This window comes from Varanus komodoensis, unplaced genomic scaffold, assembly GCF_004798865.1.
Source record: "Varanus komodoensis strain SLA01 unplaced genomic scaffold, ASM479886v1 scaffold12, whole genome shotgun sequence".
In the NCBI taxonomy this organism is placed as follows: Eukaryota; Metazoa; Chordata; class Lepidosauria; order Squamata; family Varanidae; genus Varanus; species Varanus komodoensis.
The window spans coordinates 22,279,068-22,296,660 of NW_025335349.1; the positions used below are offsets into that span (position 1 = coordinate 22,279,068).

Consider the following 17,593-nt stretch of genomic DNA (forward strand, 5'->3'; position numbering starts at 1 on the left):
GTCTCCTCCGGGAGGACAGGGGGACAGCGGCTCTCCCGGGCCAGGTGAGTGGACGCGGTAGGGCACGCAGCCTCCTCCTCCTGTTAGCAATGGCCCCAGGTGCCTGTTTCCTGCACCAACGGGCTGAATTAATCCCGCTCCCCAAAACGTCCTCCATCCTTTATGCAGCGCTTCGGAGTTTGGAGAATGATTAGGATGGGCATGTCCAGGACTCAGGACCTCCGTCCGTCCCCCCCCCCCCCGATCCGACCTGCCAAAGCTATTCAAACAAACCTCCCCGAGCAGAATCAGCTACCCTAAATCAAGGCATTTCCCGGGCTGCAGAAGACTTTTAATTGCAAGGGAGGGGTTGTGCAGGAGGAAGGAAATCTCTGGGTCAGAGAAGGAACTGCTCGGTAGATTTCCACGAAAAGGCTGGGAAGCAGTGAGAGTGACAACTTGTTAAGCTTGCAGAGTAAATACATTGACGGGCTGCAGATTGCCAAGAGCTCAAAGGCAGGGTGTGGGATAGGCGTGCAGGAAGCGCACGCAGAAACCGCCCCCCCACCAAAAACACCCCCCTCCCGATGGGTGTTTAATTAAAACGGGGCAAAGTTGTCAAGGAAGGTCACAGCTTTAAATGCAAGGTGTCCGTTTGTACAGAAAGGATTTCTACGGGTGTGTGTGTGTGTGTGTTGGGGACATGTCCAAGCGTTGCGAAATTGCAGCTTGAAGTCCCGGTGTGCTGAGAAACAGTCCTGCCCTCTTTAACCTTCTGGCTCTTCTGTGTCCCCAGCCTGACTGGTAGCAATGGAGGAAAGTAGCTTGGGCAGCATGCAGCAGAAGGCTGGCGAGCTGGAACACATGGCTGAGGTCCTGCTTACCGGGGAGCAGCTGCGGTAGGTGCCTTTCTACTTCGCTCGAGTGAAGCAGGGCTGGGCTTGCACACCACAGTGTCCGAGGCTCAGTGGCACAGAGCACATGCTTTGCAGGCAGGCTGAGCCTCTGATGCTTAATGCCATTATTTATTACTGCGTTTATATCCTGTCTTCCCCCCACCCCTCTTGTAAGGAGCAGAAAGCAGCTGACACGATCCAGCTTCCTTCTGCTTGTCTACACAACAACCGTTGGAGGTAGATTAGGCTGAGAGTCAGTCCAAAGTCACCCAGTGAGTTTCTTGGCGGAGGGGGACTGGGGCTTGTTCTCCCTTGAGCGAGTCCAGCACTCTAGCGCTATGCTGGTTGTCTGGCTAAAGAGGAATCAGATAGCTACCAGGTCATCAGGAAAGGCTTCTGCCTGAGACAGGTGAGGAGGCTGCTTCCCACATCCAGCTTCCTCTGAAGCTTCACCCTCTCATGTCTCCTGCTTTGGAGAGCCACTGCCTGTCAGAGCAGATGACACTGGTTTAGAAAGATAACCTGCCTGGAAAAAGGCCATCCCTGTACTCCCACAAAAAGCACTAACAGGTGACAAACCCCAAAGCCTTAGTGCTACAGCTGGCTGAAATGAAAAAGATACTGAAGTCAGCAGTCTTCAGTCAGTGCTGAAGTCAATTTGACTGCAATTCCCATGCTCCCTAGTCAGTATGACCAATGGCCAGGGATGTGGGGCACTGTACTCCAGCAACATCCTGGACTCAACTCTGGGAAAGGCTGGTTTAGGGTTACTCCTCCCTAGACCCACACATTTTCAAAAAGAAAAAGGGGGGAAGACCGTGTAGATCCTCTTTGCTGTACTGTAACTAAAGTGGCCAGTTTCCGAGAAAGAAACGTCTTCAGCATTTTTTTTTTAAGAGCAAGGTGAAAGAGGGAATTTTGTTTGGCAGCTTTTCAGACACCTGCATAGCAAAAACGCTACTTGCCAACCCAAAATTCCCATATGGCTAAGAAAGGTACACAAGTTCTGTGCAGCTCTGCATCTGGCTACCTTCATTGCAAAAAGCAGGTTCTCATTGCTTTGCAACAGGAAAGTTCCAGTCCTGCAACCGAGCTAAACTAGCCAGAGCGAGTTTGCTTCTGTAACGCAATATATAGGTTGGCTTTCAAATAACTAGGATTCTTCCCTTGCAAGGGATTGCGGAATAATGCAATGGGCTGGGCATGGAACTGACACACCAGCACCCCATGCACACAATGCCACGCCACGCTTTTTTTCCAGATTTTGAGATTTCATCTGTATGCTTGCAAGCTTTTTGCAGCTGTAAGGACTATAAATTAAGCTTTTAAACATTATTATTAATTTATGCAATGCATTTCAAAGGTTCAGCTAGTGGCCAAAGTGCTTCATAAACTGTGGACAAGTTGGCAGGAAGAGGCAATCCAGCCTATGAATAAGCTAAGCAGTGTGGGTTGTTCATGTAACAACCCATGCTATACCTGACGGATGGTGGGCCTTATTGTGGGTTGTCCCCCACTCCTTCTGCCCAGCTGAAATCCCAGAGGACTTGTGTCCTCTCTTTGGTCTGATCACGAGTCCATCCTGGTCTGATCATAGGTGCACACCTCTGACTATGCAAAATGTGAAGTTTTGCCTTGTCAATGTCCAAGTGAGTATCCTTTGTCAAAGCACAGTAGGCACCATCCATGGGCATTGGCAAAGCAAGGCTGCAAATGGGTTCATTCATTTCTTTTCACTGGACAGCCATCAAATAGCAAGTTGTGAGGAAAACAGCAAAGCCATGCTGGAATCTTTGCTGGTGAAAGGGGCTCTTGACATCTCACTCTTTGGGGTGTGATGTCCTAGTTTTGTAATATTGTTCCAACAATTCCCATAACCCCCCACTTTTTCCACATTTTCCCAGCCCTCTAGGTACTCTGGAAAAGTAAGAGTCAGGCACACACATTTTAATGAAAACTTTCTTTGGACAGCTGTCAAAGATAAGAGTCTGTTTGTTTGTTTGTTTGGAGCAGGTGCTTTGACACAGCTAAAGGGATTATTTTGACAGATTGAATATGCAGCCACGAAGGGAAGGTTGGCTTAGAGGGAATAAGTGATTAAAAGTATGCATGGCTAGCGACCAATGGAGAACCCACCTTGTAGCAGGGGGTCCACTGAGAAGAGTCCCCAGGACTTGCTTCCCCTCTTCACTCCTGCAGCCTGCTCATTTATCTGTTTCTCACTCTGGTCCAGACCACAGTGGTGGAGAAGAGGAGAAGCAGCAGATTCTGTGGTCTCTTTGCTCACTGGCTCTCTGCCTGTCAAGCAAGCAAGCAAGCAGAAGCAATGATGAGAAGGAAGAAGAGGAAAATTGAGGCTTTCTAGCTCAAGGACCCTCAAAACCTGAAACCAGCACTACTTAAAGCCTTCCTCTGAGAAATATTGACCCTTCACTGAAGAAGGCCACTAGTGAGTGGGAAAGGATATGTTTTTCTTTCTGGCACCAGATCAGAACTCAGCATCACCACATGCCATTGGCTGGCAATGGATTCAGACTGAGAAAAAAGTAATCCTTCATCCAACACATGCCAGGCACTGATGGTCTATAGCTAAAATGGCTGCAAAGGGGATCCAGCGCATTGAAGTATGATTATTTGTGGCTGGTTACTCGTCAGGGTGCCTGTGTAGGCCCTCTGGGTTCAGCAATGGTATGCCCCCGGCTGCCAACAGCGGAAGAGGGCCATCTGTCTCCACACAGCAGCAGAGGAGGGCTGTCTCCAGGCCTCACCTGCCTTTGTGATTGTCATCTATTTTCAATGTGCGAAACAGAATGGTGGACCAGAAGGAACATTTGGCTGGGTGCACCACAAGGTGGCCACGTATTTATTTATTTTATTTATTTAGAGTTTTTGTATGCCGTCCCATCACTTAACGCCTCGGGACGGCTTACATAAACAAACATAGTACAGAAATACAGACTATACAAATTAAAAACCCGATTCATTCCGGCTGCAAATTAAAACCTATAGTTAATATTAAACATTATTAAAATATTGTTTAAATAAAAAGGTCTTAGCCTGGCGCCAAAAAGCAAATAACGATGGCGCCAGGCAGACCTCTCTGGGGAGCGCATTCCATAGATGGGGCACCACTGCAGAGAAGGCCCTCCTCCGGGTACTTTGCCTCCTGATGTCTTTCATGTAGGGACTGCATTATGATGGCAATCCTCTAGTTATAGAACTGACAGTCCTCTATTTCTTGGATGGGGAATTTCCATTCTGGAAGGCCAGATTTCACCCTTCTGGGGTCCTAATCCAACCATCCATGGCTCAGGTGCCCATGCCCCTTTCCCTTGGCCACACCCCCTTTCCCTCAACCACTAGACAGTTTTATGTTGCTTTCCTCAGTCCTCAAACCATAAGACTTATTTACTGGCAGAAAAAACTTTAAGTGATCATGTGCTTTTTGTGGTACTTTTGGGCCCACCTTTCTGCTTTCAGGCCCACTTACCTCTCAAGAACACCTCTGAAACTCAGTTCAGCCCTCAGCTTGAAAGAGGTTCCCTACACTTGGTTTCTTTGAAGGGCTGCCTTGTCCAATTCTGGTATAAAGATAAGCATATCAAGCCAGGAGATCTTGCATCCTGGATGCTACCCATTAAGATATAAACAGCAGAGCGCAAAGGTGTCCTGCTCTCAGCCTTTCCCATCATGGTGAAATACAGTGTATTTCTGAAAGCCAGAGGAAGCTGGGGACTCCAATATCAGTGAGGTTCCTTGTCCATTGCAGCTTTCATTCTGAGCTTTATAGGAGCTATCCATGGTGCTGACATGCATCCCCCAAATAGCTCCACCACAATGGAGGCCCATGAATAGCTCCTGTGAAGCTCAGAATAAAAGCTTTCCTGGATACGAAGCCACAAAGGAGTACTAGCCTCTCCCGGTTATAGTAACTTAAGGTCATAATAACAGTTAGCATATTCAGATTGTATGCAAGTTTGTAGTTCTTTTGGAGATGTGAGACTGGCCTGCATGATCCAACAGGACTGTTCTTGTGGTCTCACAAGTTTCTACCTGAAGTGAGATCTGAAGAGTGGTCTTGCTTGTCCACAGCCTTGCCCACCGTGGTTCTCAGTGTAAAAAGATTTCAGGGGTTGGGTTCAGATAAGACAACAAGCCATGTCTTATCCGGATTTTATACCATTGTCTCAACCCAGCTGAGATATTGCATCATGGTAAGTCTGGCCTTGAGAAATCTCATCCGTACTGCTGTTGTTACCATTTGTAGACTAGCCAGTGGCTGAAGATCTTCTGGGGGTTTGCAGCAGTATGCTAAGAAACAATGGTTTGTTCTATGTTTTTTTGTACCGCTGTGGCTTGTTGTGTGTTCTGAATCCAGGGGTGCGATTTCAGTGGTCCTAGCATGTCACCAGCACAGAGTCTCCTGGGAAAAGCAGCAATAGCAGGACTGCTGCAACCTTCAGCCTCCATATGCAGGCCAGTGAGGAACAGGCAGGCAACATCGGCAGGGAGTGATGCATCTTGGGATTGAATGGTGGCAGATGGGATACTTGCCAACTGTGGGAGGACTGATAATGTGGAAATCACTTGATACCTGTCAGGCAGATCATGGTTCCCCCCCCCACACACACACAAAGTATAGTAACAAGCAACTCTGCATGGTTATGTTGTATGGACTCAGCCAGTATATGTATAAAAATACCCGCCAGTGAAATGCACACAGCCTTAGTGATAACACTCAAAAACTATGCAGGTGTAGTAAGTGAGAGTGAGTTCTAAACTTTATGGCAGAATTAACCTGCCAGTGCATTGCGTAACTGCAATGGTGATATTTATTTCGGCCATAACAGGTCAAGGCTATTGAATCCTCTCTTGGTTACATGCCAGCTTGTGGTGCAAATATTTACTGACTGAAAAAGTCACAAAAACTGTGATGGCCTGCTGTCTATTCAGCAAGTGCATTTGCCACTCAATCACTCTTTTTTTTCCTGGAGCAGAATTTAAGGGGTGAAAAGAGTTAGCTAGTACAGCTTTAGTGAGGGGAATAAGGTTCCCCTAAAGACAGGGTCTGCACAAGATACTTTGCTGCCTGAGGTAAGGACAAAATGCCCCGTTCCCCTTCCATGTACAGAAGCGAATAGGTATCACAGTTAAATTTTAATTCAATGCTGGCAACGGATTAGTGTCCTCTACAACACCAGAGGCCTGCAGTCTAGCCTGGAAGTCCAAGGCCAGACCATCTGGGCTGCACAGCTCTTTCCTCCAAGAGAGGGGCATGGCCAGGCAGCTGGTAGTGCTGCCCACAGTATTTTCTGGCTGATGTAGTTGCCTCACTCTGCTTTATGGCAGGGCCAGCTCTGCCTCGAGTATAAAGGCTAGTGATCCGGGAGCAAAGGTTGCCCTCCATTATACAGCTTGGCTTGCTTGCTTCAGGTAGCACCTGTTTGCCCTGAAAGCAACATGTTCTGAGGCATGCTGGCTTTCTTCTTGTGGAACTTGCCTCTGTTTCATATGAGATGTTTGCAGGGGGCTGTGGCTCATGGGTGGATGATCCTGCTTTGCAAAGCGGGTGGGGAAGGTTTGACCAAATGGCCCTTTGACTTTTTCAGTCAAAGTGTCGTATGACTTCTCCTCTTCCCATGAGTAAACAAAGAGACCCACATGTTTCCCAGACATACTGAGGACCATCTCATGCGTAATCTGATGGCAAGTGCATGCTTTCCATTCCAGTTTGGTTGATCAGATCTGGCATGATCATCTACACAGTTGCAGACACGTCTGTCTTGGCTGCATATTCCATTTTTGGTACACTAAAAGGCACAGTTCTCCAACATGGTGCTTTCCCAGGTGTTTTGCACCACAACTCCCACCAGCCCCCACCAGCCACTTGTCCAGAGTGATGGGGGTCCTACTTCAAAACATCTGGAGGGCACCACATTGGGGAAGGCTGCTAGACTTTCAGAGCGGGTGATTGCCCTTTTGGCTGCTCCTGCTCTTGGAGCAGTGGGCCAGAGGATGCCAGTGCAGATTCTAGTTCAGCAGCATCAAACGCCTCTAGGGTTGCTTTGGTATTGGCTTAGTATTTACTATTTTTCCATGAGTGTTCAAAACAGTTTCTGACGGTTCTCTCCTGGTTGCTGATGGTGCTGCATGCACACTTCATAATGTTATCGCCTTGGAAATGGTACTTTATAGCATCATCAATAGCTGAGAACTGATTGGAAATGCAACTCAGAAAAAAATTGGTTTGGGGTCTGAAAACAAGATGGCAGCCATATAAAATATTTGCAAGTAGCAACAGAGAGAAATGAGAAGCAGGCCAGTTACTCATCGAATGAAAGACTCCTGGATCCTGTGGTCCCGACTCATTGCCCACAGAAGTCAGCAAGAGCTTAGCTGAGAGTATGACTTAATGTCACATAATTCCTATGCATATGCCCACAAAGCAGGTGGCTTTGTAGTTCAACAAGATTCAGTTTCTTGGAAAACAACAAGGAGCTAATATTAAAGAACATTTGCGAATGTGCTTACAAAGCAACCTGGACAACTTGTCCATGGACCAGGTATGTGTAAAACCTTGTTTCACATCCCAAGTTGGGTAGAAATAATGGTCGACACATAAGACATCTGGACACAGTGTACCGAACCCATCTGTAATCCAAAATGAGGGATTATCCATTCTGGAGATGTTATTAGTTGTCCAGTGACCCAAGGACACCGCTGAGAGTTTCAGCTAGTCTCCAGCTCTTCCCCAGTTCTTCAGCTTGACCAACTTGTTGCTCAAACGAACTCTCACTTGCAATACCCACTGACCTGCTTTAGCCAGCGATGCACATCTAAAGAACCATTATTTATTTATTGTACTATCCATTTGGTTTCTTGCTCACCTTTTTACCAAGAAAAATAGCACTCAAGGCATGTGAAGTGACCAACAGATTAAGAAAGGTATATTTGAATACTGCAGCTGGAATTCTCCTTTCCTTTTTTACCTAACAGCCATGGCAGGTTTTTTCTGGTTAACCCCTTTCCTTGCATTGATGCAGAAAATGCCTCCACTTACTGCCTCAGCTGCTATGCATGGCTCTTAACATTTGCAGGGGCAAATGACCGTGTCAGAGCTGGATTTTCAGCAAGATACAGGTGAGTGTGTGTCTGTGGAGGGGTAGATCTGTCCCCCTCAGGGAAAGGTAAGAAACTTGTGGGGCTCACATTCCAATACAGCAGGGGTCCTCAAACTGTTTCACCAGGAGGCCAGCTGAAAGGTGCGGTGCTGGGCACAGGCCGGAAAGGTGGTGCCGGTGGGGCATGCGGGCCGGTGTGGGGGCGGGGCATGTGGGCGTGCGCTGAGGCAGGGGGCGGGGCCGGAGGCGTGGCAAGTCAAGGCGTGCGCGACGAGGAGAGGTGAGGCAAGGCAGGGGCAGGCATGCGCTGCGATGCAGCGGGGGGCACACGATGCAGCGGCTTGCTTCCTTGGAAATGGTGTTCTCCGAGCACGTCCAAGATGCTCTCTGCGTGAGCAAGCCCCTGCCTCCCCACGTGGGGGGGGGGGGTGAGGCGGGTGGCAGCGGGCACCTGTGGCCTGTAGAAAACCTCTGAGGCGGGCTGGAGAAATGGGCATGGCGGGCTGGATCCAGCCCCCGGGCCGTAGTTTGAGGATCCATGCAATGCAGCAATACCCAATTTGCATGTGCTGGGACTGACCATGAAATGGATCTCAGCTCACTGTCAGAATCTACATGTTTCTGAAATTTTGGGAAAAATGGTTTATTTAGTTGCATTACATGGGCAAAAACACTGAAAAAGATAATGCATTTGAAATGTGCCCACAAAGAACTCATACATTTGAAATATGCACGCAAAAGACTTTCTTCAGCAGAAAAATGCACATTGGATCTGTGTATATACAAACTGTACATAAAAAACTTGTATGGTTTGAAAAATTCATGCGCAAAGGCACATGACTTTCCTTGCAGAAAACAAGAAGGCTCACAATCTGATGTTGACCCAGTCAAAATGAGCTTCGCAGTGGAAAAACAAGAAACTCAACACGATCGTGTTAGACAGATTAGCCTATTGCAGTCCCCCACATGCTTCTCCATACCAGCGTTCCGATCAAAGCGAAGTGGTATCTCTCCACCCCCAGGGCTTCAGTAACTGTAGTGGTGGTGGTGCTGGTAGTAGTAATTTTAAAGTGAAGGGGAATCCCAATTGAGGGACGCTAAACCACATTTAGCATCACATTCAATTTGACTTTCACCCTTGCTGATTAATTAAGGACTGGTGTGAAGACAGACTTTTGAAGTACCCTTATTCCACCAAGGCAAGCCTTTTTGGCATGTGCTTTTAGTGTGTGCAAAGCATGTTTAGACAAAAAAGAGAAGAGAAGCCTACGACTCTCAGCATTCCTCAGCTGAGGACTTTGTATTCCATCACCTTTTTCCTCTCTAAACATGCATAGGACCAAGCCCTAAGTGGCCTTTGGGTTCTCCTTTTCGAGATCAGTGCTTGTGCACGTTGTTCCCCATAGATAAAACCGAAGGGGGTAGCAAAATGTTTCCTGCAGTATCCATAATCTGGTGTAATGTTGTGCTATTTTTGGTTCAGTTCAGTGTATTATGGCATGAACTCTTTGATAGTAGGTCAGCAAATGAATTTAAAAAGGGAGGAGGAGAGAGGATAGGGAGACACACTGCATTCTTTGTATACCATTCATGCTTAGTATGGGCAGCTGCTTATATTAGACAAAACCTGTTAATCATGCTGAGCTCTGCTGTTGCTGCTCAGGGTCTAAGCCACAAGATAAGCTTTAAAAATAAGGCATTTGGAATCATGGTTGAGGCTTCAAAATATCATGTCAGGGCCAGTAGATCAGTACTTGGCATTGTAGGGCAACTCCTGGGGCACCAGTATCCAAGCACTGTGGTCCTAAACCTTCACCCACATGCTCTGGCATTGTGATCCAGAATGATCCACCTGTCTCTCTTATTTTAGCAAAACACACAGTAAAATATAAATATACGTCCCAATCAAAAGCCACCTATTGGCCTGTCAAGCACTTCTTTTTAAAGGGAGGCAGTTTTGACAGCTAGCTGACAAAACAACTATTCCCAAGAAGGGAATACATCTTCCAGAGTCCCTAAAGGCTTGAGAAAAGGGGCAAAATGTGCACTAGTATGTGGACTACCTGGAAGAACTTGCTGCAAAGAGGGTATAAATAAGACCACTGCCTTTCCACAAGCAAAACTCACACCTTTGATTTGGCTAGACAGTTTGTATTTTGACAGCTGTCAAGAGAAACCAAAAGGGTGAAGGAGACTCTCTTGGGGATCAGTAAGTGGTTAAAGAACAGAAAGCAGAGATCCAGAGGAAAGCAAACAGTGGTATCCCAGAGGAATTTGTATTAGGATCAATGCTTTTCAACTTATTCATAAAAGATCTGCCAAGATATGGCCAAGTTTGCTGGTCACACCAAACTAGGATGATTAAAATCAAAAGGATTTGTGAGGAGCTCCAAAGGGAACTCTCCAAACTGGGAGAATAGGCATCAAAATGGCAAATGTGCTTCAATATAAGCAAGTGTAAAGAAATGCATATTGGGACAAAAAAAATCACAATGTCAGGTATAAGCTGATGAGATGTGAGCTGGCAGCAACTGATCAAGAAAAGGATCTTGGGGTTGTGATGGACAATTTGATGAAAATATCAACCCTGTGAGCAGGGCCTGTGTAAAAGGTAAACTCCGTGTTGGGCATAATTAGGAAAGGCATTGAAAATGAATCTGCCAATGTCATCCTGCCCTTATACAACGAATCTATGGTGCAGCCACTTTTGGAATTTGGTGTACAGTTCCTGCACCAGAAGGGTTTGGAGCAACTCTCCTATGGGGAAAGCCGAGATTGTTTAGCACAGAAAAAAGGCGAGTAAAGGGAGATGTGAAAGGATTTTATGATGTCAAGAAAAGGTTTGTTGTTTCTCTCCATCTCCATAATACCAGCACCAGGGACATCCCATGATGGTGGGAAACTCAGGACAGACCAAAGGAAGGACTTCTTCACAGTGGGGGTAGTGATGGGCACCAATTTGGATGGCTGGATTGGATGACAAATTCATGGAGAAGATGACTACCAATGGCTAGTCGTCCTAATGAATACAGGTTGCATCTGATAGCAGAGGAAGCATGCCTGTGTACACCAGTTGCTACCAGTTTGGGTGGGCAGATGCTGCTGCGCTCATACCCTGCTTCTGGGTTCCTGTGGACATTTGGCTGGCCACTCTGTGAACCAAACGCTGGGACAGATGGACCATTGTCTGATCTAGCATGGATCTTCTCATGTTCTAGAATTGCTCCCCATCATCAGTTGGCACCTGAGCAACATTCTCAATAGGCAGACTCATGGTCATCTGGTTCTATGTTTGCACACTATTGTCAGACGTACTACACTTGTGTTTAAATTATAATTTTATGTCCTTCGATAGGAATATGCCTATTTTATTAAAATCTATGTCCTCTTTTTGGGGCATGCATTTCCTCTTTTTCCGGCAATTCATAGGAGACCTTTGAGCTGCTCTTGCTTCATGAAACATTGATCCTTCGGGGGCTTCCAAATTCATTCCCACATGAGCTGGAGAAAGGGGTGGCAGTGATCAGTTTTGGTAGATTGCATCCCAAGTCTAGACATAACACTGGAAGGGATTTCAAAGGTCATCTAACCTAACTGCATGACTACTGCTATTTCCTGAAAGTAAATTTTCTTGATCCAACAGGATTTATTTCCAAGAACTAGGATTGCATCTTAAAACACACTCATGATGCGCTGATCAGCAGTAATGTTGGTCTTTTTCTTTCCATGCATATTTGGACTTTGCATCTTTTAGCACGCTGCAACCAGCATAGCCAGCTGGGGCATGCTGGGAAATGTGGGTCTTTTTTCTGTCTAAATATGCATAGGAATGTGCCCTTAATTTATTACATTTGTTAAAGAAAAATCCATTATAGGACTATCAGATATAATAGAAGGGGAAAAGTTCATTACGCACAGCCCCTTCTAATTATGTCAAGAAAAGTATTCTATCAAGAAGTATATGACAGGAATAACTATGCCAACAGAGAATATAACTTTTCCATTTATCTGCAGAATTAATTACATAGAAGTTTTCCGTGCCTTTATGTGTAGGCTCAGTTAACTTTATCAATTTCTGCAGTTCCCAAACATTTGTTCAACCTTTTCAGTTTGAAAGGGATGTAATTCTCACAGAGAATTCTTGCAGCAAATAATTAATCATAATCAGTAATTTTTGTATTTGTGTAATATCAAGATCAATAACATTAAACAAGCAAGGAGTAAACCCGAATGAATTTGCAACTTAAACTGAAAAGAAATAAGCTCAAGGATGCTTGAAGAATTTGACCTTTGAAAATTTTGATAATGAGCTGACTTTGTATAAACCTCTTGAACTATTTTTGTGAATCAGAACTTAGTTATCCACTGGATTTCACATTTCCAGGCTCTTCTGGTAGACAAACTACGAAACACATGTCAAAATCCATTCAGAAATTTTGTGCTTTGAAAGAAAATACATTTTTAAATAGACATTTTGAAACATACTTGAATGGCAATTTTTGTGCAGTTGTTTTTTAACCCAAACTCAGACTTATGCAGAAACAGATGCGTAATTGCATGTGGAAGGGGCACAGAGCATGTATAGACCTGTCCTAAATATGCTTCAACCATGAAATAATACATGCTGAAGTTAAAAAGTGTTTTTAGGACAGCTGATTCAGATGATGTAGTCAGAGACATGTATAACTGAGTGAAAACTACTTTGAGCAGGTGTTCATATTGAAAATGCAGACTGTAACAATGATATGGCAGAACAATCAACATGACCGAGAAGGGCAGAACATGCATACCGCTCATTGGACATGTAAGTATTAACTTGCTGGCTCAGAGCCAGGGTTCATCAAACATAATTGCAGGGACTGTGCTGTCTCATGAAACCCTCATGTATCCTGCAGGAACCCAGAGAGAGGAGAGTGTGAAGGACGAGGGAAAGCAGTGGGCAGGCTGAAATGGGCAGAGCACTGGAGGGAAGGAGGAAAGCCCTCTGCAAGCAATCAGTTCAGATTGCCAAGGAGGGATCAGAGTTGGAGAGAAGCCAATATGGCTAGAAGCATGGGCAAAGCCCTCTGAAGTTGAACGTCAGAGCTCTGGCAAGAGCAATTTGTTTCTGAAGAGTGGACAGAGAGAGAGAGAAGGAGTTGGCATGCAGAGAGAGAAACAACGAGCTTGGCCGAAGTAGGGATGTACAGTGATTAGTACTGGATAGGGACTTGGGAGATTAAGCAGACATAGAAGTCATGGCCATCTCCCTCTTCTTTGTCCCCATATTTTGTAACCAACAGTGTTCTGCCTTTGCATGGGGGTATAGATATCCTGCCAAGATAATGGCTGATGTTAGCAGATTATGGGTATTTCCTTCCTGGTGGGCATCCTTGCCCAAGTCAAGGGTATTTCCAGAAAAGGCATTATTATGCAGTTCTCTTTCCTCATTCACAGCCAGTGGGGGTCCAGATGGCACTGGCAAACCTTCCACTTGCAAACCTTCCATGCTTTCAAGACAGTTTTTCCATCTTGTTTCTTACCACGGACAATCCTTTAAGGAGGAAAAGGCAAAATAGCTGCACAGGGCCTTTTGATTGGAGCAGTAGGAGCTATCCGGCAAAGGGTCAGCAGTTTGTTTAGCCTCACTTCTGTGAACGTCTCCTTGGTTAGGCCTATAACTCTAGCCAACATAAGCCAATGTTAAGAGCAGGGATGTGTAAGGAATCCACTTTGGGGAGACTGGATTTCCCGGTTTTGACGTCCTTTGCAGCAGCCTGGAATCCGAGTTCCCAGCAAATGCAGCCCGGGTTCAAGGATGCCCGCCAGGAAGGAAACCTGAAGGGCCTTGTAAGCAGTGCTGTTTTTCCATGCCTGCTGCAGTGAGCAGGAAGAAGGTTACCGGAAAGGCAGCTGGGGAAGGCTGCTGGTTGCACAATCGGTGGTCTGATCATGCTTGTGGATTTCCTCCAGGCTTGCTTTCTTGGAGAGAGATGAGCATTGGAAGAAGTCTGACAGGCAGGCACTAACTGGATTCTGGCTAGGCATGGCATATCCCTAGTGGAGAGAGGATTGGTGTTGTAAGCAAAAACATGTGGTGTGCCGCAAATTGTCCCCTCCTGGTCTGGGAGCAAGTCGGAAGTAAAGTTTATGATGACTACTGTGTTAAATTCTCACCAGCAACAAACTGTTGAGGAACTACTTCTGTGAATTGTTTCCCTGCATACAGGATTAACTCGTGCAAAGAAGAATATCGGAATTCCCCTGAGTTTGTCCTACAAAACGAACATGTGGACTGGCTAATTACACATAACCAAAAAAGAGGAAGCAAACAGCTACAAAAGAGGATACAGATAGAGATACAATTTTTATAATTTATAATTTTCATGATTTAATGTATCACTCTGAGCAGGTAGCCTCCAGGTATTACTACCACTCTATACAAATCTGGTGCACCCGCAACTGGAGTATTGTGTTCAGTTTGGGCCTCTTGTTGCAGGAAGGCTATAGCCAGGTTGGAGTCAGTGCAGCGTAGGGCCACAAGGTTGGTGGCTGGTTTGCAGGGGAAGCCATAGGAGGCGAGACTGAGGGAACTGGGCCTTTTCAGCCTGGAGAAGAGGAGACTCAGAGGGGATCTGTTGGCGACGTACAGGTATGTGAGGGGGTGTCACACGGAGGTGCGTAGAGACCTGCTCTCCCCTGCAGAAGAGGGCAGGATGCTCTCCAACAGGGCAAAGCTCAGGGAACCTAGGTTCCATTTAGATGCCAGGAAGGGTATGGAATGAGCTTCCACGGGAGGTGGTTGAGGCCCCATCAGTGAGGGTGTTCAAGGATAGGCTAGACATGGACATGGTGGGCATGTCATGAGCGGAGCCGGCTGGAGCCGGGGGTCAGACTAGATGGCCCGTCATAAGGGAGACCCCTTATGACTTGCTCTTTTTCTATGTTTCTATGCCACTTCAGTCCAGGTGCTAGTTGTTAGCCTCTTTCAAGCCTCCTGCTTGACATTCTCATGGTTCTTGATCTTTCAACTGGACTTGGACTGGGCAGAGAGACCTTCAAGTACAGAAGAGTCCTATACAACACAGCCAGTTCAGCCTTAAACACACCGAGTAAGCCTCACTGAATGCCAGGGGGCTTGTAAGCAAAATATGCAGCAAACTGCCGTATAAGTCTCCAACCTTGTTTTGTTTTTGTTTTGCTATGGAAACCAGGAAACTTGGAAAAGAGGAAGAGGGGAAGAGCAGCACGAGGAAGAATTAAGCTTTCAAAGGCCAACTACTCAAACATATTAATGATTAATGTAGAGTTTATGTTGCAGTCAGTAAGCCGACTGCCTCAGGGTTTCTCATGCAGCCCCATAAATATCAATGAGGCATCACTGACTTCCTGGTCGCATAGACAGTTGCTTGGAACCGCTCCCCCATAATAACGGGGGGCAGGGAGAAAGCCCAACACACCGTTTCACAAAAGTAAATGCTACCATTGGGAAACGTCTCTCGCAAAAACGATATAACGCTTCAGCAGGCCGGGGTCTTGGTCGCGATTGAGTATGGTTGTACATATACATACATTCAATATTCATAGAGCATATTTCACGTGTTCAACGCATCTTACATACTCTGTCATGTGAATACATCGAGAAACCACATTTTATGTAAGATTTGCTCTTCCTACTAATAATCAGTTTTCCCTTACCAGTGGCATTTTTCCAGCCTTAAACACGTATTTTGTGGGCTAGGTTTGGGGCTGCTTCCAACAGAGGGATCTTCTAAAATGACCAGCACTGCATTGCCTTAAGCATGTATTTTCGCATCACAGAAACACTGAATTCAGTTTTTATGCCAGATCAGCTGCGCTAGTGGAAATGAACCGCCCTGTCCCCATTCCCTTGTTCTCCTGCAGCCCCCCAATAAAGGCTACACAGAGTCAGGAGATCCTGCCGAATGCTGTGAACTGTGGTGTGTGGGAAGAGGTGTCCCCCGCAGTTGGGTGGGGGTACCTTTGATGAACAGAGGTCTTCCTCTTGGGGAAAGTCTCTTCCTCTTACAGAAGGCGTATTCTGGATCTGATCTTTTCTATTTAAATTTTGTCGAAGCTATGAGTGTTTTGATATCCACCAGCACTGTGGTTATCATGACTAAATGTTTTAAGGTGAAATATCATCTTTTAGATTGAAGATACATTGTTTACAACCATTACGTCAGGGTGCAGAATTTTCTCCTTTCTTTTACCAAACCATGTCAACCTAGAAATGCTCTCATCTTTCTTTGTCCATGTATTTTCATTTCTGTAGACTATCTCTGTGGCTGAGACACAATTTCAAAGAGGAATATGGAGTTGGAAAGTGTTCGCTGTCACGTATCTGAGTCTTTAGCAGCTGCAGTGTTGTTGTCATATTCCCAAGTGAGCAGATTTTATTTTGAAGAGGCCAGTACTACCAGACGCTTGGATTTTTCAGTCTTGCAATCCAGCTGTATGGAGTGCTTCCAAGTAGGCCATGATGGGCAACTTGAGGTGCTCCAGATGTTTTGGTGTGCAGCTCCCATCGTCCTTCACCATTGGCTAACTGGGCTAGTCATGGTGGGTGCTGTAGGCCAGAAATCTGGAAGGCCACAAACTGCCAGCCCAGTATAGGTCCTTGTAAACTGGACACATTAACATCTATGGCTGCATCTTTTTGGCAGATTCAAAGAGGAACAAAACTGTATCTGATGAGCATTGTCCCTCACAATTCACAGGTGTTGGCAATGCTTGCTTGTGGCTACCTTTTAGTAGCAGCCAGACAGATCTCTGGGTAGGAAATGAAATTTTTGGTCTGTATGTTGTATTAAATAGATAAAATACATTTAATACATATGTTGTATGCATAATGAAATACAATTATATGAGGAATAATTACAGGTTGCTTTTTAAAAGGGAAAAGCATGTTGAGAAAATTAATAAGCAGCATTGTTAACAATCAAACTTCTAAACAACAGGATGAGCAGTATAATTCAAAATCACTCCACTTCAGTGAGTAACTTAAAAGTAAACTTCTGGATATTTTTTTTCTATGTCCACTTTGTAATATAAGAAGCTGCCTTATGTAGATTCATATGATGGCCCATCATCCAATGCTAGTGTTTTGCTTTGGCCATCAGCTTTAACCAGCATTGTCAGTGGTCAGGGATTATGGGAGGTGTAGTCCATAGTTGTAGGAATTAAGAGGGTACCAGACTGGAGAAGGAGGATGTATACTTTTTCCAGGATTTCAGATGGGACTTTCCTAACCTTTCATACCTCAAGATACCCGGGCTTAAACTTGGGGCCTTCTTCATATAAAGTGTGCATAATTTCAAAGCGTATTTTGTTTTGTTTTACAATAGATGCTTTGGAATAATTGTTGTAATATCCATGGTCCAAACTGAACTTTCTGATAATTGGAATGCAGTGGGGAGTATGTTTCCTATCCTAAGAATACCACTGGGCCAAAAATGGGAGGGGGAAGCTCCTGCAAACACCCCCCCCATCTCCCACAACTTCCAACTTTCCCCAGTCAGAATAGGGAATGCCAGGAATAAACCTTTTCCCCCCTGCCTAATAGTGCATAACTGTGCCCCATAAATGCCAAGTTGA

General features: G+C 45.6%; 1 protein-coding gene across 1 annotated transcript in view; it reads left to right on the forward strand.

Moving 5' to 3' along the window:
- Positions 1 to 19: 19 nt before the first annotated feature.
- DEPTOR (DEP domain containing MTOR interacting protein) overlaps positions 20 to 17,593 on the forward strand; it is a 76,274-nt gene continuing 58,700 nt past the window's right edge. Inside the window, exons 1-2 of the mRNA XM_044422159.1 lie at positions 20 to 44; positions 776 to 878. Coding sequence (XP_044278094.1) covers positions 790 to 878 — 89 coding nt within the window. The 5' untranslated portion in view covers positions 20 to 44; positions 776 to 789. The remainder of the gene's footprint in view (positions 45 to 775; positions 879 to 17,593) is intronic.